At 35.3% G+C, this 21,416-nt stretch overlaps 5 protein-coding genes and 1 long non-coding RNA gene across 8 annotated transcripts in view; 3 read left to right on the top strand and 3 right to left on the bottom strand.

Annotated features, from left to right (window-relative positions):
* Positions 1–491: 491 nt before the first annotated feature.
* LOC126755942 (uncharacterized) lies at positions 492–1,917 on the bottom strand. 2 transcript variants are annotated; one of them, XR_007666528.1, is made up of 4 exons: positions 1,229–1,917; positions 1,101–1,169; positions 880–1,001; positions 492–713 (listed from the first exon to the last, which is right to left on the bottom strand). It is a non-coding gene; the product is annotated as an uncharacterized LOC126755942 (long non-coding RNA). The 2 variants fall into 2 exon arrangements; XR_007666529.1 differs by having other exon boundaries at positions 492–1,001.
* Positions 1,918–2,329: 412 nt separating this feature from the next.
* On the top strand, positions 2,330–5,468 carry LOC126757433 (recombination repair protein 1). The gene is made up of 6 exons (XM_050471347.1): positions 2,330–3,032; positions 3,091–3,633; positions 3,692–3,793; positions 4,011–4,094; positions 4,165–4,376; positions 4,443–5,468. Exons 1-6 carry the CDS (start codon positions 2,525–2,527, stop codon positions 5,100–5,102), a joined length of 2,109 nt encoding a protein of 702 aa, XP_050327304.1. The 5' UTR covers positions 2,330–2,524; the 3' UTR covers positions 5,103–5,468.
* Positions 5,451–7,372, bottom strand: LOC126757436 (serine protease inhibitor 42Dd). Its single transcript, XM_050471349.1, has 3 exons — positions 6,331–7,372; positions 5,828–5,969; positions 5,451–5,750 (listed from the first exon to the last, which is right to left on the bottom strand). Exons 1-3 carry the CDS (start codon positions 7,189–7,191, stop codon positions 5,626–5,628), a joined length of 1,128 nt encoding a protein of 375 aa, XP_050327306.1. The 5' UTR covers positions 7,192–7,372; the 3' UTR covers positions 5,451–5,625.
* Positions 7,373–7,823: 451 nt separating this feature from the next.
* LOC126757435 (membrane-bound transcription factor site-2 protease) lies at positions 7,824–10,302 on the top strand. Its single transcript, XM_050471348.1, has 3 exons — positions 7,824–8,200; positions 8,272–8,742; positions 8,797–10,302. Exons 1-3 carry the CDS (start codon positions 8,126–8,128, stop codon positions 9,886–9,888), a joined length of 1,638 nt encoding a protein of 545 aa, XP_050327305.1. The 5' UTR covers positions 7,824–8,125; the 3' UTR covers positions 9,889–10,302.
* LOC126757437 (LYR motif-containing protein 2) lies at positions 10,293–10,871 on the bottom strand. The gene is made up of 2 exons (XM_050471350.1): positions 10,756–10,871; positions 10,293–10,686 (listed from the first exon to the last, which is right to left on the bottom strand). Exons 1-2 carry the CDS (start codon positions 10,792–10,794, stop codon positions 10,396–10,398), a joined length of 330 nt encoding a protein of 109 aa, XP_050327307.1. The 5' UTR covers positions 10,795–10,871; the 3' UTR covers positions 10,293–10,395.
* Positions 10,872–11,274: 403 nt separating this feature from the next.
* Positions 11,275–21,416, top strand: part of LOC126757432 (sine oculis-binding protein homolog A) — a 37,635-nt gene continuing 27,493 nt past the window's right edge. The window contains exons 1-2 of one of the 2 annotated variants that reach the window (XM_050471346.1): positions 11,275–11,580; positions 15,173–15,470. In XM_050471346.1, coding sequence (XP_050327303.1) covers positions 15,261–15,470 — 210 coding nt within the window. In that variant the 5' untranslated portion in view covers positions 11,275–11,580; positions 15,173–15,260. Of the gene's footprint in view, positions 11,581–13,478; positions 13,584–15,172; positions 15,471–21,416 lie in introns of those variants that run through there. The other variant, XM_050471345.1, reaches the window with a different exon arrangement.

The raw sequence follows: 21,416 nt of genomic DNA, 5'->3' as shown, positions 1-21,416 counted from the left end.
CTAGTTCCATGATAAACTAAATTATGTAAAACTTCGAAGCTATGACTGTCCACAGTGACGTGCAAGCCAAGTTGCGAATACGGTGACTGTTTGTTTGGTGACAGGAGATATTTCGTCTGGCCCTCGTTCACTGCCAGACTTCGCTTTGCTTCCTTATCCAGTCTTGAGAAAGCAGAACTAACGGCGTGGGGGTTGAGACCAATGGTCTTGTCTGAAACCTCACATGGTATCGAACGGTTCGGAGAATGCTCCCGGACTCTGACGGAGCTTTTGGCGTTGCTCAACGTCAGCTTACACAGCCGTATTACATAGGTTTGCGGGAAGATCACCACTTTGGGACCTGGAAGTAATGCTTACATATCATATGTATGTATATCCCATTTTTGCTCAGTAAACGATAGAATTTAACTTCACCCTATTTCTTTGGGGTCATAAATCAATAGAACTGAAGAGCAAAGCAAACGAGATGTTAATTTTATATATATAATATAATGTATGTATATATACATACAATTATATAACACAATTGTTCTTGCATACAGGAAGAAAGCATCAACACATACATACATACAAATACGAGAATCACTCACTTTCCCTTTTGCACTTGACTCGCCGGTTTTGCTTTGCCTGGGTTACCTTTGACAACAAGGACATTTGCCGATTCCTTCCACATTGGTAATCGCATTAGTGGCGTTATTGGGCCCCAAAGGACTCTAAGGGAAATGCAACAAAATACAGCAGACACATAAAGACACTAAGACCGTTTTCATGTAAATGCTGTCAGGCGGACGTTTGCGTCTTTATGCCCAAATGTAAGAGTGTGATTATTAGGAGCTAATGTCAAAACTGTTTACATATCTACATACAATGCATATTCACCTCACTTTAACCGCTACGACGTTAGGTGTATATACATCAACGGCTAGAACAAAGAGGTACCAACTGGTAGATCGCAGCTCTTATCACACTAACAGCTAACAATGCCATATTGTGTCCCAATGCTATTGACCCAAATTTTCGCGTGTGAATACACATACAAACGCGTGTTTACTTTTCAAATTTAAATTTTGAACGTGCCATTACTTTAATTTAAACTATACCTTTTGTGGTGGTTCAAGCGACAATTCACTTAGTTAATCCCTTGGCGATCCTTGAGAAGGGTTCAGCGCCTGGAATATTGTAACATTTGGGTATAAGATTTAATACTTAACATTATAGTGAATAATACGGCATTGAGGATGGTGTGATGATTAGAGGTGCATGATACCGCTGGGCAGGTCTTTGATTCGTCCACAGTTAAAATGATATCCTCTCTTATGTCTGCATCTCATAAAACCCTTAGTCATTATTTTCAATATTATAAATATTATAAATCCAATTTATAGAGGTTATGTGGATCCGATACTTATGCGCCAGCATTTTTCACACTCTTTGTACAAATACTACTTGTTACTCTCGAATTGCTTGTGCCCCCTTTTGGTTTGTAAACAGCTGTTTCCAACATTCTACCAATTTATATATTCCCTCCAACTCATTTGTTGTGATTTCAAGCTCCGTTCGAGTTATTAGTTGTAATTGTTGTTGGAATTAAACTCCCCTTACCCTTCTTGCTTTAATACCAGCTGTGCACTTCCGTATTTTTGCATCCTCAATTATTACTTTTTTATTGTTATTCATTTCTTTTACCCTCGCATACGTCACTGTTCTTCCGTTTCCGTTCTTGTTTTGTTTCAGCAAATTCATGCTTGAAGTATGAAAAAAATGCCAAAAAAAACTAAAAAGTGATTCAATATCATGTACACACTTATACATATACACATACACGTAGGTATATAAATATGTGTCAAAATGAAAGTACATAGATGTGGGGAAGAAGGATGAACTTCAGGGAAAAATATTAATTGTGTTTAAGGAAAATGCCGGAATTACTGGGAACTAAAGAGATATTAAATAAAAGAGTAATATAAAGAGTAAAAAATGTATAATAATCAAAAAATACACATCTTTCTTCTCACAAATGGAACAAAACTGCACTTAGATACGCAGCAAGAGGTGAAAATACATTTTCCAACAAAAGATATTAGATCATTGTGAATGATAATTACAATCATTTTGTCTTTTTTCAATAATGTAAAGTTTTTATTTTTAATAATAAGCAGCACAAATACACTTAATGTACATTATTTAAAGACTCAGCTAGGTTTTATGATGGCACAATAAAAATTTAACATGTTAATTAGAATTTTAAATTTTAAATTATGCGTGAATGCCCAAGAAGAAGAAGAATTTGACATTTGTTATGTCGTTTTCGCGCCTCTTGTGCGGCATTTTACATCCTCCTTTCGTGTGTAGTGCAAATAGTGTCCGGCAAAATTTTTTCAGATTGCAGGAGAGCAAATTTGCTTGTTCAAAATATAAAACTAATATCAAAGTATATAATTTTGAACCAATAAGTGTTGCGAAACGCCACCAAGAAACTTTTCCGCTAATAATTCCGTTGCGATTATTACGTAGAGAACCAAGAATGGCAAAGTTAGCTAAAGCGATTGAGGGACAAAAATCACTGGACAATGGTAATGAGGAAGGAGTTGTGTCTTCGTCAAGCGGATTTTTGAGTGGTGAAGAAGATGTCGTAATTCCAACTAAGGGTAAAGGACGCGGCCGTAAAGCCAAAAAAGAGGCGATTAAAGAAGTAGACACCATACCGCCAGAAAATGCAGAAAAAATTGTAAAAGCGGTTGGCACCGGCAGAGGACGCAAAAAGTTATCAAATGATGAGGAAATAGCAAATGCTATAAATTCCTTAGACAATGAGGTGAAAGTTCAGAAAAAACCAGCTGCAGCAGCTAAAGGTCGTGGCAAAAAAGCTGCTACTGAGGAGCCCGCACAAGTGGTGGAAAATATTAGTACAGAAACTGTGGAAGTTGTAGCACCAGCCAAAAGGGGACGGAAAGCGGCACCAACAAAAGTTGTGGAAACGTCTAATGAAAATAAGGCAGAAATCAACGTAGCGTCGGCACCGAAAGGAAGAGGTATTTATTAATTTTGTTTTTTAATGGAGTGCATTTTGTAAGAAATACTGCTTAATAGGAAAAGGGAAAAAAGTTACTGCTGTAGATAATAAAGAACCCACAGCAGTCCAGCCAATTGCTGAAGGGACCAACACCAAACAAAAAAGGCAAAAAAAATCAACCGATGAAATTCCAAAAGATGAAGTTGCCGAAACAGTAGAGATAGTAAAAGAGGATAAAAAGAAGAAAGTCACCAAAAGCACCAAAGTCAAAGCAGAACCAATTGAATCAACCAACGTAGTAGAACCAGAACCAATTGTGGATGTAAAGAAAACCAAGGCAAAGGGCAGACAACCGAAAAAGGAGCAAATTGTATCAAATAATGAACCAGAACCAATTGTGGAAAAAGTAAACTCAAGGGGCAGACAGCAAAAACAAGAGCAAAATGAGGTAGTGGTTAAAGATTTATTGGAAAAATCGACAGAGAAAACTTCAGTTAAAAAAACAGCCAGTAAACGCAAGGCCACAAACAAGGAACCAGTTGCAGACAGTTTAATTGGAAACAATGCAGAAGAATTGAACGAAGAGAAGAAAGAGGAGGATTCCAAACCCACCGCTAATAGTAATATATAATATTAAAATATAACATAGTATAAGAATTTATAAATATATATTTACAGAAATCTCAAAAAAAGAACCCAAGGAAAAGAAACCAGCAAAGGAAACCAAAGCAAGAGCTGCCAAAACCCAGAAAAACGTCGCCGAGGAAGCATTAGAAAATGGTACGCCCAAAAGTATAAATATTTTCTAAAAAAAATTATTAGGCAACATTGTTTTGGTTGGCAACTGATTTAATTTACTGAATTACCTGAATTTAAAAAAATTGTTTTAAAAGCATAAAATTACCAATATGAAAAATCGAAAGTGTATTCAATTTTATAGGAAAAATTTAAGTATGTTTCAGTACAGCACGTGACCTTTTACTGTTTTTTTTTATAGATATCACAGAAGAGGACAATAAACCCAAAGGTCGAAAGAGGGTTGCTGCCGTTGCTGACGATGATGAGGTCGATGGAGCTAAGCGTTAGTATTAAATCCCTATGAAATATTGTGGCATTAAGTAATATTTTAACACTAACAACATATTTTGCAGCTGCAAAAGCAAAAAAGGCTAAAGCACCTTTAATGAATGCAACTGCCACTAAATATAATAAGGAAGACTTCATTTTGCCACCAAAAGAAGATGGAGTAGAACGCTTCAATTTGAAAATATCCAGTTGGAATGTGGCTGGATTACGTTCATGGTTAAATAAAGATGGCTTACGCTATTTGGATTACGAATCACCAGACATTTTTTGCTTGCAGGTAACTTAGAACCATCCTATATGTATATCATATTAGTTAATTATTGCATGTATTTTCATTTTGAAGGAAATTAAATGCACCATAGACCAACTGCCGGAGGAGGTTGCCCGTATACCAGGCTATCATCCCTATTGGCTTTGCATGCCGGGGGGATATGCTGGCGTTGCTATATACTCGAAGATTATGCCCATTAATGTGGTATATGGCATTGACAATGAAGAGTTTGACGGAGCTGGTCGTATGATTACAGCTGAGTATGAGAAATTCTTTCTGATCAATGTTTATGTGCCAAATTCTGGACGAAAGCTGGTAAATTTGGAGGCACGTATGCGCTGGGAAAAGCTATTTCAGGAGTACGTGAAACGATTGGATGCCATAAAGCCAGTTGTCATTTGTGGTGATATGAACGTGTCACATCAGGCCATCGATTTGGCAAATCCAAAAACCAATACACGTAGTGCCGGTTTTACACAGGAGGAACGCGACAAAATGACTGAATTATTAGCTCTTGGCTTTGTCGATACATTTAGACACTTTTATCCAGATCGCATAGGTGCTTACACATATTGGACATACATGGCAAATGCACGTTCGCGAAACGTTGGCTGGCGTTTGGATTATTATATTGTTTCTGAACGTTTCACCAAGCGAGTAGTGGACAACTGTATCCGTGCACAGGTAAAGGGCAGCGACCACTGTCCAATCACACTGTTTTTGAAAATTTAAATCGGACATTCCTAATATTTTTTGTAACCGTTGAGTTGTTTGTCGACTTTCATATATTTTAATATTTATGTTTGTTTCTTGTCGTTTCTTAATCGTAAAATGTCACATCATCAGTGCACATCACGCACACATCATTTTATATTACTTAAATGTAAAATCGATCATATTTAATGTAATTTTGGTATTATTATTTATTTCAATGAACTTTTCTAAACTGAATCGCAAATTATGCGTTCCTATTATTAAATGGTTTAGGTATTGTCAATTTGTGTATTTTCGCAAAACAGAACAATAATTATTACTGGAAAGCATACCTAAAGAGAAATAATAAATTTAACTAATAAGAAATTTGGTTTTTTGTGAAAAGCGACGTTTCTATAATTATATCAAATATTTCAAAAATATACAAATTAATAATCAAACATTAAAAACATTAAATGTCGTTAGTTGAATTGAAATACTTCATGGTTCACAACAACTCTATGCACATGACGTCATACTTTATCGCTAACGCAGCAGCCTCTTAAGGCGCATTGACAAAAGCACCAGCAAATAGAATATTTCTCTTATTCCAAATAGCGTAGAAGAATGGGCGATCAGCAACAAACTGCAGTGGTATCAGAAGGCAACGAGTCATCATAATCATTGCTAAAACAATTGCAAAATTGAGGAAAAATATATATTTGTACATTTATAAATTCTGCATGTAAATGTGCGATATTTACCAGTTGCGGCCGCTGCTTCCGTGCCCTCTTCGTTGACCTCAATAACAGCCTTGTGGAAAACATTGGATACTTGCAGAGGCTCGGGTGATTCCAACATGTTGCTGAACTCAGCTTCTTCGCTGAAGATTTTGCTTATGCCCAGCTGAAAATGCATGAAAATACATACGCATTGAGGATTGGCGAAAAAATTATCAAAAAATCGTAAATTTTGGTATTATTGTTAGCGTTATTTGATGTTTAAAACCGACAGTAGCAGTCGTAAAGATAAAATATTGATTATAGCACATACAGAAAATTAAATAAGTGATAAGTTAAGGCAACGATAAGAATATGAGAAGTGACCCAAAAGCTATTTTTAGGTTTCGTACATTGGAATTGGCTTAAAATTGTAATTACATATAAATTAATTCGGCAAAAATGGCCAATACAATCTACAAGGTAACCATAGTGATATTGACCAATAGTGTGAAGGTCATACAAAATTTACAATGATTTTACTTTACCTTCTTCAATGTTTCCGTCAACTCTACTTCGTATTCCACTTTGAATTTAGGCAATTGGACCACAACGTCCTCATTGGCTTCTAGATTGCCAGCTAGGTCAACCAAATTTACTGATTTCAATTTCTCGGCAAGAGTTTTAAGGCCTTCTCGCTCATTAGGCAACAGAACCAGCATTGATAAATCCGAATCTTGGTAAGGCAGTTCGAGAGCCTGACAGTCCAACTCTTCAAAGAATCCATAACCAAACTTCGCTTTTTGATTCATGTATTGCACTTTAACTGATTCCTCTTCAGATATCCAAAAATCATCCTCAACAGTTTGTTCTTCTTCAAATTTATGCGCCCATAAACCTTTGAAATGCAAAGCATTCAGTAAAACCAGGCGGGTTAGAGCACTGAAGGCCGAGGCCTGCACAAGATCCTTAATTTTTCCAGCCGTTTTATCTTCTACCCAGGAATTAATAGTGGCGGCAACATTTTCACTTTCTTCAAAGTTAACATTTTCAGTTTCAGCATTATAACTTTCTTTTAACTCTGTTTGGTAATCTGGTTTCAAGTCATGTCCTTGCTGAACATACACTTTGTTTGCAATTTTCAATAACTCACTGTCCTTGTATTTGTCAAAAACAAATGCGAACGTTGTAGCTACTTCCGGGTGGAAATTCGACGCGAACTTCAAACCTTCAGCTATTTGATCAGCAGTTTCTCCACTGGCACCGGCAAATGCCAATGCGACACAGGTCTGAATTGAAAATGGTGAGAAGACAATGTTTTGTTTTACACCGCCGGCTGCGAGTAATTCGAAGAGCTCTGTGGCAACAGCTGCTCCACCACGAGCAAATTCCAGATTGAAATCGAACATTATTGCACTTTCTAGGCACTTATGTGGCTTAGATATAGAACTAGTTTCAAATTTTTTTCCAAATCGGCGAAAGTATATTAAGCAATTGCAAGCTTAATACATATGTTTTACAAAGTACACTCCTACTTTAACGACTGCCGCTGATGGAATGCGCTGTGGTTCATTTTAACGCCAACGTTATACTCACCGTAGTATGGCCTCAATGCGTCATGAGTCATTTGTCCAAATATTTATGGTTGAGTATTTTTCATAACAATACGTGCTACCGTCGAACAGCTGCACGATCAAATTTTGGTGAAATAATTGCTGATAAAAACATAATACATACGTTCGACAGTCCAATGTTATTTTGGTGCTCCGCATTGTGGCTCTCCCATTTAATAAATTGTTTATCTCTACAAGGTATTCAATCCCCACTATAACACTAACACATATATATACTCGTACTAACATACATCGGTAAACAAAAATATCGTCGGTTCAGTATAATTTTGGAGCTGAAGAGTTTAGAGTCAAAAATATATGTTAATTGCGATCTCACGTTTTGATAAAATAAGTGATGTTCATTGTTTTCAATTTGGTATTAACATTTTTAATAATTTTCATTTGTTTAATTAATATAAATATTCAAAATATATTACTAAAATTCCTCAACAGAAATCCCCCAACAGAACGATTCCCAACGGCTATATTGTGAATGCTTTTGACGTTTGATTTAAACATCTGTTTGTGCTCAAATAGAAATGTCAACAATAGCAGTTCCCAAAACAACCTCTAATATTTAATTGCTGGTAACGAGTAAAAATATACATCGTTTACATTAAATACACATAAAGTGTAAGTGGTCGTTATAATGGTAAAGCTAAAATAATACATGTAAATATATTGCGTGCTAAGAAACGAATAAAGTGGTCAGCTTCAGCGCTTCGTTGAAATGGATCCCTGGATTTTTCTCGGTGTTATTGTAGTGCTTTACTGCGTATGTTTTTTCATTGATCGCCTGTTCAAGGTGAGACTCTCCCGCTTGATCTTTGTACCTCTCTTACATACAAATATTTATGTGTGTTTACTTTGTTGCAGAGCTGTATGCACTATCCATATGATGCATTTCTGAAAAATACAGGCCTGACTGTGCAATTTATGCGCCTGCGTTGGCATACAACTGCATTTAATCGTGCCATGCTACGATGGGGCAACAATACCGGTTGGATGCGTCTATGGCTAACACGAAGCTATACCGTCGGCGTTTTGGTGTCCTTATCGTTGTTACCCATTGGTATAATTTTGTTATTTATAACAATATTTAATGGCGAAAATAATAGTACAGCAAATGTCGGCACCAGCGGTGCTGGTCGTACTGGACCAGGTGCTGAAAGCGGGGTACTCCAGAATGCACCAAAAGTGGAAATATTATTGCCCGGTGTTAATTTACCACTCGAGGAAGTTGGTTACTATGCATTAACTTTACTCTTATGTACAATAGTACATGAATTCGGACACGCTTTGGCAGCAGTGCAAGAAGATATACCGGTGATTGGTTTCGGGTTTCAAGTAAGTCAAATGTTTCGCTTCTACTGCATCTTTTAAATAATTTTATATGTCTAGCTTTACCTGTGCCTACCGTTCGCATATACCGAAATCTCTACGGAACACCTCAATGCACTAAAATGGTTCAAGAAGCTGCGTATTATCTGCGCGGGCATTTGGCACAACTTTTTATTTGCTTGCTTCTGCTACTTCCTGCTCTCTACGCTGAGTTACGTAGCCGCTCCGTTTTACACGGTAGACCATGGCATTGTGGTCACAGATATGACACGCAATTCTCCGCTGCTTGGCACATCAGGAAAAGGACTAATGACTGGTGATATTATTTCACAAATTAACGACTGCAAAGTAAACACAGAGTCAGATTGGTATGACTGCCTACGACGTTCGATACGCGGGCCACATCTAGGGTACTGTGTTTCCCATGACTTTATACGATACAACGATGAAAGCATCGAAATCTCACATCACAGCGCCGATGGCATGCTACAATGTTGTGATGAACGCAACGAAAAACTTTGTTGCTTCGAGTCTGTGGCTGAAGGCCTTAATAGCTTGGAAACTGCGGGCATTACCGATACAGCCGAACACGCACAAATACCGCAACATGTTTGTCTAGATGTACGCCGGACAATAGAAGACTCACATGGTTTCTGTACCGGTGGCGTTAGCAAAAGCAGCAAATCGAGTAGTTTCTGTCAGAGTGGTTTCTGTCTACGCCCTTTACTACGCAACACCTCTACGATTTTAACATTTAAACGGACAAGCGGCCACGCCATAAGCCAACCAACGAAATTGCGCGATGTGATCTATATTGGGCATCCAGCTGACGTCTCGAGTACCGTACGGATATCACCTTTTGTGCCGCGTCGGTCCTATGTGTCACCCCAATGGGGAGATACTTACGCTCTCTTCCTCAAATATAATGTGATTTTCAGTTTTGGTCAAGCGCTGCTAAACGCCATACCATGCTTTGGTCTGGACGGCTATCACATCACAAGCACTATCGTACATAGTTTTCTAGTCCAGCGCGTCACTGAACGCCCAAAACGCGATTTTATAGCATTACTAGTCGCTGGCACAGGCACGATACTATTTGGTTCGGCGCTTCTGAAAGTGCTTTGGATGAGTGTGATACGATTTCTGTACTAGTCCGTTAAGTGGTGCTATTTCTGCTGAATTTGTCAACTTCTAACTAACTACGATTATTTATTTATATTACTTATTTAAATTGCATAGAGTAGGACGCGCGCAATGCATGCTTAATGATAAAAAACATTAATTTATAGTTTTTCTACCAAATACTTAATGCTGTAGTATTCAAACAAACAATTTACTGCAATTAAAAAGACCTAGACGCTAATTCGAATTGCATGCATAATATCGAGTTAACATTTTCTAATAATGTAGGTACGTAAACGTAACGTATTCACATAAAACGTAATAAATTAGACTAAAGTTTGTGGTGGATCGAATAAGCCACTAAAACGGAACTGCTGAATTACCAAATAAAATGCACAAACTGGCAAACAAATAAATAAAACGCTATACTCAAATTAAATTAAATATGACGGTGTTTTATTTTATATTTATCGAGCTTATTTTCCAGTGGTTGTCTCCTTCAATAATGTTTTTTATAGCCTTAGTATCGTTTTTCACTTAACTTTTGATTTCTTCACTGTGAGTTCTCTTACTTTCCTCCGCTACTCCACTATTTGCTTTCTCTTTACTTATGCCACTCAGATCCAAACTTGTCTGCAGCTCAGTAAGACTTCTACGTCCGTATTGCAGCATCATTTTAATAGCCAATTCATCTGTCTGTCCGCTATGCGTGCGAAAATCGTGACGCGCCCAGTCACGTAACTCGCGCTGGTTACTCTTGTCGGGCACCAGTCTGATGGTGCGAAATATTTCACGATATAGCTTAAGCACCTCCTGACGAAGCATGAACTGCAACAGTGTTTGTCACAACAGATAAAGTTAGTAAATTGCTGCCAGTGAGAATAATTTAATATTTACCTGCTTCAAATTTAATGCAGTTTGCGGTAATTTTGTCATTTTATTTGAAGTTAAATGCACTCCATAAATATTGAACAGCTGTTTGGGCAGCTCATTCTGAATTTTCTACATTTTCTGTTTGCGGTCAAAAACAGCTGTTTTCGCTGTTTATTGTGCTCCGCAGATTCGCTTCATGACGATTTTGTTTTCTTTTTATTACTAGCAACGAAGGTTCCTAACCGTGCTAAGTGGTGAGTAAGTAAGTTGATAAATATTTTTGAAATTTGTGTTATGGGTTAATGTGGCATCTGTAGAAATTTGAGTCAGGCTGACAAACAAAAAACATTTTCACGTGTTTTAATACAAATCTTTGTTATAGTTTCAAATTATGAAAAGATATCCACTTAATCTGATAATCATTTTAAATAAATGCCGTAAAAGAATTCCTAAAAAATCATCCACCATTTTGGCCATTAAAATTATTTTCACCACACCACTCAATGAGAAGACCACCACATCACGAACTGCACACAACACAGGCAATCAGATGTGAACGGATAGCGGGATTGAGTGGTTGTTAAATACGGATGTCAAAAAGAAGTTAGCGGAAATACTAAAAACTAATCGTGACCGGTGTTTGTGCTTAAAAACTAAAGATTTTTAAATTCATATATTCTACACACATATTCAATTACGTCAAAGTACGCGGAAAATGTGCAACGCTTTGTGCAAGATATAAATAATTAAAAAAATAAACAATTGTCAATGAAAGTGACAAAGGTCTTACAAAATGGACTACAGAACACGGCAAATAAATCTGTTTTGCTATTTCTGCTGATGACTACGGTATTTACTAAACTTAAAGCAATGAAAATAAGTTTGATTATGTGCAGCAATGTGCATGCGCCCAGGTGTTTATAAATTCAAGTGAGTTGCGGGCAAAATAAAGTTCCTACAGCATGCGCCACGCTCCAACATCAGCACATGGACAGTTGTTCTGCATACACAGAGAGAAAACTGAGCATGAAAAGTTTAAATGAAATAAATTATCCACTTGTAGCTCTGAATACGCTGTGAATGTTTGAAATGTGATCAAGCGATACAAATAGCTACGAAAAATAAATAAAAAAAAGAAACAAGTGGCGCATGTGACACACAAATAATTGGAAAAACATGACACAACTCGAAAACTTGAAACTGTGAAACATATTGGAAAATATGTACATACATATGTGCCGCATTTGAGTAGATATAGTATTATGAAGAAGCATATTCGGGTCGTTCAAGAATTTGATTTTTTGAGACTTTTTGGTTTTCATATAAAAATACATATGTACATACATATGTATACAAATGCACATATTTACCCATTTTAAAACTTTCACAGTGATCATAAGTGAGTAGTTGACTTTTGGCATAATTACGAAAAAATTAAACAAATGACAGCATCCATTGCATAAATTTATGTATGAATTACAAAAACAACAAAAACACTAATTTTCTTGCAGTTCAAATGTTTTCTTGGCTGCAATGTGCACACTTGAGAAATTGTTTTAATTAACGCGCAAAGTTGTTGCTCTTCGAATCACTATTTTTTTATAATATTGGTCTAATAGCTGCTGCTGCTGTGAGCATAGCGACTGAATTGTTGGTTTTTTACAGCAAAACAAAACTAAATACTCGGTATGCAAATTTGCAATATGATACTAGAGGAGAAGGATGTTCAGTCAGACAATTGACAACGTTTATAATTCAATAGTTTTATACGATATCGCTATGAAATGAGTATTTGTTATGGCTATATATGTATGTATGTATTGGCTATTTTGTGCGAAATTTGTTAACTTGAAGCATTGAAATTACATAAATAATATAGATAAATGTATGTATGTATGTATTTACATATCGTCACCTAAAAGCAAAATAGCGTATCATAAAAAAACCGAAAACGCTGTCGGTTATGATAACCAATATACTTGTATAACCATTTTATAGCTAAAACTCAAATTTTGTTTCAATACGAGTGTGTGATAACCAACATATAACCGTTTTATAACAAAATTCAAATTTTATGTCATTTTGAGTGGTGTCTTTATAACGTTTTTCCTTCGCTTGTAAACTTATGAAAAGTGATTTGCATTATTTTGCGTTTTGGGTGCTTATATCTAGTGTTTGTATGTACGTATGTGTGCTAGTAATTCGATTTATTTACTTTTCTTGCTATGTGAAATACTGTTACAATCGTGTCACACGTTGAACCCACCTTTTTTATATAGAATTTCGCAGTCAAATTAAAAAATACAAAAATGCAGCGCACATTCTTTATCCTCTTCAATCCAACATGTGCATGTGATCACGAGCGAGTTCGTATTTTTTATGTGTTTTTGAATTTCACTACAATTTGCTTTCATTTTCATTACTGATTTCAATTTCATTCTAAAGGCAAATTGCAAGAAATAAAATATTAAGTAAGAAAAAAAAAATAAAAGAAATAAAAATTAAACACAACCGAAAGTTAAAAATAAATATCATGCTCACGATATACGCAGAGCGCACGTACTAAGCAGCAAAGGTGAGTTCCTTGCTCAAGAGAGCGCCAGTTTTCAATGAGTGTAACGCGCAGAAGAGTGAAATTTCGTTGATTTTACTCTCTCAAAACGGCACTGTCTGCAGCAGGAAGATACCTTGGAGCAAAACAGGTAGAATGTGGCGCGAAAGGCTTATTTGTTAGCGAAACACGAGCGTGTGCGGTTGGCCAATGAGTCTGGCGGCTTTCGTGTTTGTGGGCATACAAGTAATAAATGTGTGTGTCTCTCAGTGCATATAAACACATACTAGCTACTATAAAGGTAAAATGTGCTCCCATTGGATTTAGTTTTCGAAAAAAAAATATATATTTTTAATAACTAAAAGGTTTAATTAGTGAAAATAAAAGTGTTTATATACTAAGTAAGTGGAAAGCGAAAAAATAATTAAGTGCAAGTTGTAAAACTAATTATAATTATTTTTTTATTTTTATTTTTGTGTTCATCACACGCTGAAAACTAATAGGCATGTATGTATATTTGAAGCTATTTTTGTATTGAAAACAGCATGCGCCTAGTGAAATGTGAAAAATCTCAGCAATGAAAATTTTTTGTGTTTTGATGAGAGCAATAGACCGCAGAGAACGCTTACTTATTTTGAGGTTAAATGTTAACTTTCGTTACAAATAAAAATAGAGAGAAATGAGGAAAAAAAATTAAACTAAATTGAATAAAAAACAAATAAATAAATAAAAATAAACCAAAATTACAAAAACTAAAATAAAAATTTAGTGGAATTTATATTTAAAGGGACTTAAACAATAAATATCAATAAATAATTAACAAATATAAAAAAAAACAAATAAGTGAAATAAAAACATATGCATAAAAAACTAAATAAAACAATAAAAAAAACAATAAGTCAAGCAAATTATTTTGAGGTGAAATAAATAAATAAAAATTAAACTAAATTAAACAGAAATAAAATTACAAAAAAAAAATAAAACAAAATTTTATTGGAATTAAAAAATATATAAAGAAAATTAAACAATTATAAGTAAATAACAAATGGAAAAAAGGAAAATAAGTGAAATAAAAACATAAAAATAAAAAATTAAGTAAATGTTAGTGAAATATGTATGTTTAAGTATGTCGGCCTGTACATACATACATACTACTAAACTAACATACATATGTACATATGTACTACATAGAAAATAGTTTTGCACTGAAATTCAATTTCGTTCGTCATTTTAATTGTGTGTGTTTTTGTTGTTGTTTTATTTTATTTTAATTCTTAACTTTGTCATCCACATTTGTATTGCATGTCATTTATTCGGAACTTTTTTCGATTTCACGTTCTCCAAGCGTTGGTTGTGTAGCGTCACTCGATACTTGGTAACATTTCAACGAAAGTATTGAATTACCGAAAAGTTGACGGGCAGGCAGACATGAAACAAATGCACGCAAATCAATGTGTAAAAAGATACGTCGAACAGGCGTGCATGTGTGTGTGCTGCGGCTATGTGCAGGCTAAATGGATTTATATAAGCGTTCCATAGTCGTTCTCAAGGAGAAAAAACTATATAATATTTTTCAACGATTCGCAGCCGATTTGTGCTACTTAAAACAAACAAACAAAGCACAAATAAGATGAAAATTAATTATGTGAACGCCAAAGAATGTAAAAGAAGGCAACAACAAAGCGTCAGCTATAAAAAAAATTTAAAAAAAAATTGGAAATTATAGACAATAAAATATGTTTTTTAGTGAAGTGATTTATTACAGCCGATTTTGAAATTTAAAAATCAGAAAACTCAACAAAATGTTGCAACTATTCCTTACCGCTTACTAAAGCTTTTGAAAAGTGTGCTGAAATATTTCAGTTTATTAATTAATCTCATTCTTTGCAGTAATTCCAAAACGTGTTAAACAAATTATATCAAAGTGAAGCGGAAATAATTGCAAAAAGTTATCATAATACAATAACTCCCGAAAAGCATGTCCAAAAAAGCCTCACCTTTGAGTGTTGGTACAAAAATTAAAGCAAAAACCGCTACATTAGAAACAGCAAAACACACTAGAACAACAACAGGCACTGTGGATATATCAACGAGTTCCAGTTTGAACACAGCGTCCAGCGATTTAAGTGCTACAGCGGCCATGCAGGCGGTCAAAATAAAGAAGGAATTGCCCAGTGATGAGATAAAGGTGAGTGAAAATGACACTAGTTTACAGTTATTTTGCGAATGTGCTGTTAGAGGCTGTTGCTTGCTCATTTTGGGTTGCTAAAACCGAAAATGGTAAACAAATTTTTCTAGCGGATTTTAGGGATCAAACCATCAACCTTTCTAAAAAAAAGATATGCGTGTTGGAAAAATGTTGAACTCAAATTTGAAATCAGAACACTTCAAGGACAGACACACAGATTACTTAGCACATCAGTCGCAAGTTCTTGCTTCAGATTTGTTGAGTAGTGTAATTTTTCTCCTGTGTTTCTATGTTGGACCTCCAACGTTAGCCCACAATAATGTTTACTTAGCATAAATTTATAGCAGAGTAGGTGTAGGTGAATCAATACCACGCCCACTGACCTTATAACGGTTTAACTGTACTGCAACTGTGAGTCTGAAGTTTGTGCTAGATTGAGTTCCAGCAGCACTTTTGCTCGCGGTAATGTGGGCATAACCATGCATGGGCGTGTATAGCTGCAAACCACGCCCACCTCCCCTTTAAAGGTTTATTTAATGTAGCTATAAGCTTAATAAAGCTTTGCCGCCCACAATGTTCTTGCGTTTCGTTTCTCACATCTTCGAGTTCGAGGGGTAGGGTGAGGGGTATGCAAAAGTTCAGCACGCCAGTTCCTTGTTTGACTTTTTATTTCGTCGCTGTTCATGACCGTATTTATTTGCCCACTTTTACCTTCTCGCAGACATTTGTAAACAAATAAATTATTCATATTGTCAACATTTTTGCAAACAGCAAATATATGCGAGTAAATAAAAAAATCCTTGTGGTTGACTGCAAAATAAATTGCTATACGCATACATACACATGTAAAAACATACATATATTTATATGCATGTCTGTGTGCTTTCATACACTTTTACTTTATGACAATAAACAATTATTTTTAATGGAGTGCGTGAGAAATATAGCTGCAAACATATCTTTGGTTTAAAAACACTTGTTTTTGTTACAGATATATATACATTGTGACAAAAAAGCACCGGGAATTGTAAATAAAATATTTAGTTATTCCACAATATTTATTTCGTCGCTTTTAAAGTAATCTCCATCAGATGTAATGCACTTATTCTTCTTCTTGATTGGCGTAGACCCCGCTTACGCGGTTATAGCCGAGTCTACAACAGCGCGCCAGTCGTTTTTCCTTTTCACTACTTGGCGCCAATTGGAGATTTCAAGCGAAGCCAGGTCCTTCTCGGTCTGGTCTTTCCAAAGGAGTGGAGGTCTTCCTCTTTCTTTGCTTCCCCCGGCGGATACTGCGTCGAATACTTTCAGGTCAAGAGTGCTTTCGTACATTCGGACGACATGACCCAACCAGCGTAGCCGCTGTCTTTTAATTCGCTGAACTATGTCAAGGTCGTCGTGTATCTCAAACAGCACATCGTTCCATCGAATGACATGGGAGCCAAATCGCGAGTGCGACGACTGTTTGTTTGATGACAGGGATGTAATATACTTATGCTAATCTTTAGAAGAGAAATATCTTTAGGATGGTCTTCGACTCGAATTTTGTTTTATCTCTTTAATCGACTGAAAACGGGCTCCGCGGAGTGGCAATTTCAGTTTGGGAACAAGAAAAAATCACACGGAGCCAAATCTGGTGAATATGATGGTTAATCGAGGGTATTCATTGCGTTTTTGGCTTTAAATTCGGTCACAATCGTGGCTAGATCCGAAAAAATTTCAGCTTTATCGGGACGAATCGAGCAAGAACGCGTTTCATACCCAAAATATCCACCCAAATCATTCGAACGAACTCGCGAGAGATGTCGAGCACTCTTGCCATCTCTTTAACACTTTCCTGACGATTTTCAAGCATCATATCTTTCACTTTTTTAACATTTTAATCAGTTGAAGAGGCCGAAGGTCGTCCAGAATGAGGCACGTCTTCTACGATCTCTCGACCTTCTTTGAAAGCTTTGGACTACTCGTAGGTTTGTGTTTTTGATAAAACTTAATCTCCGTAAGCATTTTCCAACGTTCGCAATGATTCCGCACACGAAATTTGGTTAGAAATACAAAATTTGAGACAAATTCTTTCCCGGGGAATTTAATTGCAATTTCCGGTTACTTTTTTGTCACAATATATGTATGTATATGTACATATATATTTTTTTAATCTTTATTCACACGCATATTTGAGTAAATCTTACTTTTCACTATACATATCTTATGTATTATTCAATTGTGTGCGGCTTTCATTCATGGTTGTCCGTGATTTTTGCAAAATTTTTATTTTTTTTTGCGTTTTATATCAGTGTTTATGTTCATTTTCTGTGACATTGAAACGTGATTGTTTTTTATATTCACACGGCTAATTTATGGCATAAAATTGCAGGCAAATACATGGAATATATCGTCACCTAAAACGTAAAACAGCGTATTCTAAGAAAAATCGAAAATCGCTGTCAGATAAAGTAACCAATAGATAACCACTTTATAACCAATACATAACCACTTTATAACTAAAACTCTTATTTAGTTTAAAATGGAATATCAGCTAAATTTAATGAATTTAGAAAATTCCACAGCTGATAGCACAAAATACCAAAAACTACCTGATCTTGCCTCGAATATGCCCATTTCCATTAAATAAACATTATTTGCCAACGCAATTTGCTCATCTTTAACTAAATTATAACCACTATAACTAAAAATTAATATTTTTTTAATTATAATTTCCATTACTTTTGCTAATTGCATTCTGGTATTTTGAAATTTTGAAAATTTTAGAAAACATTTCACTTTCATTGCCTTTGCAAATGAATATGTGCGTTTGTAAGCTCATAAGTATTAGCTTATTTACACACATATTTATTATATATTACACACATTTTTATATGTATTAATATAATTTTGTTTTTGTTTAAAATACTTTTTTTTGTCTTTTTTCGTTTACATATTACTTATTTGTTCTACTATTCGTTCATTTGCTTTGTTTTGAATTTCAAATTTAGCAAATGACTTAATACTTGAGAAACTGGGCAGCAAGCAAAGGGGTTTGGGGCGTTAAGCAAGCAGATTTTGGCAGATTAAAGAAAATAATATTCATACTTTTGTACTTACATATATATTTAGATTCATATGTGCATAGATAAATGCAAATTTGTACTGTTTGTGTGCAATTTGCCTTACATATACATACATACATATGCATGTACACGCGAGTGACTCAAATTGTTTTGATAGATCACATATAAACAAATATCTAGTATATTGTATTATAAGAATGTAAATTTGTATGAGTGCAAACTTATTGTAGAACATTTCATTTTTATTTCATATTTTGAAAGAAAACATATGATTTTGGAAAGAAATGATTTTTAAAAATTTGATTTTTTTCTTTTATAAATGCATCCATATACGTATTAGTAAAATTAGTAGAGTGTGCTTTAGAAGTATAGAATTTCTCAGAAGCATGGCTGTCAGAACTGCTGTCAAAACAAATTTCACATTTATGATCAGCGACAAGCCAAATTTCTGCTTAAAGGTAACTTAAAGTGAAAAATTTCTATTTTTGTAGTGGGATGAATTTGGAAGTTAATGCTCTAAATCCATATCTAGGTCTCTCTCTTTCTTTTTTTCTTTCCTGTATAAAAATAATGGCTTATTGTGGTTTATGTTCTAAATCCATCAGCAGGGTCGGCCAACGAACGATTCAACTCTAGAAACCCTCACTTTATTCAGTGACCTAAACATATTAAGCTCAATCATGGCCCAAAAACTAGAAATTGGCCGTATAGGTTAAGTACATTATCGGGAGTGATAAGCCCAGGCAATGGTTTATTTGGAGACCCACATTTGGTACATTAATGGAGGGATAAGTTCTGCTATATGTGAAAAAGTAGTGCAAATTTGGATGGGGAAAGGAGATTTTATAAAAGGAAATTCTGAGAAAGACTCTCTAACCCTCTCTTTCTCTCTCCACTGTAGAAAAAGTAACGGTATATTGTGGTTTATGTTCAAAATCCACCAGCAGTGTTGTAGAAAAACTGAAAGGGACTCTATAGACCTTTCTCTCACTTCACTGGCGAAAAAGTAACGATAAATTCCGACAAGGAGTTTTTAGATTTTAAAGATGTATTAGTTTAAATACTGCAGAAATAGAAAAATATTAAATAAACCTTATCATATATGTAGTAGTTACAACAACAAAAACCATAACAATATTCATGAAAGCGAATAACCTCTAGTTTTGAAATTCATACATATGTACTTATGTACATATATACGGGATCAGAATATGTGCTTGAATAAATACGATAAAATATTATCGTTTTCTGTTCATCGCACGAATTCACCAAAACGAAATATCGAAAATTTATTACAATTCCCATGATGACCTCAAAAAAGTAATGCGAATTTCAAATGAAAATTACAAATACAAAAAAAAAAAATAAAAAAATACAAAAAACACCGTTTTATGGCAAGAAACGATTTTAGTTAGCAGAAAAATATTTTCCTTAAAACATTTGCGCGCAGATACAAATCAAAATATGTCGGTATGTAGGTTTAGATGTGTCTATAAATACAGACATAAGTTTTTTATACCCACCGAAAGTGAAATTAAACGTATTCACACTGATCTGCTTTATTTATCTGAGAGTGTGTGTGAGTAAATTAATTTTTTCCTCTTCGCCAGATCGAATTTTCGAATGCCGCCGTTGACGTTGATCTCTTGCCGCTATCGATCGGACGAGTTGACGCTATTTTTGTTGTTGTTTATGTTTTACTAAAAAAACATATTACAACAACACGATGTGTGTGTGCATACTTACAACAACACTCAAGCGAGCAAGATACATATTACAGTTATTAGAGCGCCTACCACACCGCTAAGAACACCATCAGCGCTCGCATGTGTGGGCATTGCTGAGCGTGGTGCATTCAATATAGAAGAAGGAAATTGATATTTTATATACATATGTATGTGTGCATGTATGACTGTCTACATACATATGTACAATTACAGATTTATTTCTTTGAATGTTTATCTTCAAGTTTAAATTTAATTTTTCCTGCATTGCTTCATCGAATATTTACGTAGCTACACTTTGCCTACACACACACACACACACACACACACAAAGTCACATGCAAGCAGCCTTAGGGGTATCGACCTGATTATGCCGCAGTGTCTTCGAAGAGCATAAAATTGCAGTCACAGTCGCATGAAGAGCGCATCAATGCTTACTCGCATTTGGAGGATTAAAAATAACATTTGTATACGAAAAAACAGCAACAACAACGAAAACGCTAATACGCATGCTAATAATAAGCAATGCGTCGCTTGAGTAGACAAACGCGAGCGAGGCAATGGGTAGCTGAGCAGCACATACATATGTATGTACATATGTGTGGTACATACATACATACAAACATACATGTATGCTATGGCTTATATATGTATACACTTATGGATATTTGTATATTGTATGTGTGTTTGTTTGTATGCATACACAATAGCTAATTTGGCTCACCAAATACTATCTAGCAGAACTAAGCGTCGGCCATTAGGATTTGTTTACTTTTGACTTTCTATTGTGAAAAAAGTTTCGTCCTCTGCAAATAAGCCACGCGCATATGCATACATACAAACATACATATGTGTGTAACAGGTCAATTGAAAAGTCCCCGGCCTACCGTAGTACCATCTTTGTAGTACAATTTGTTCTTTGCTTCAAAATAGGCCTCAGTTTCGGCGTTCATCTCTTCATTCGATGAAAACTTCTTCCCAGAGAGCGTTCTTTTGAGATCTGAGAACAGGAAATAGTGACTGAGGGCTAGATCTGGAGAATAGGGTGGATGTTTATACTAAACGAGTCTCGATCCATGGATTTTTGCAGTTGCTTTGATGAAACAGCACTTTCTGTTTTTTCAAATGTTTCCGTTTTTCGGTAATTTCGTCCT

Source organism: Bactrocera neohumeralis, chromosome 4, assembly GCF_024586455.1.
Source record: "Bactrocera neohumeralis isolate Rockhampton chromosome 4, APGP_CSIRO_Bneo_wtdbg2-racon-allhic-juicebox.fasta_v2, whole genome shotgun sequence".
Lineage (NCBI taxonomy): Eukaryota > Metazoa > Arthropoda > Insecta > Diptera > Tephritidae > Bactrocera > Bactrocera neohumeralis.
Note: the sequence above shows the minus strand (reverse complement) of the source record. Positions and strands in the feature narration are given on the sequence as shown.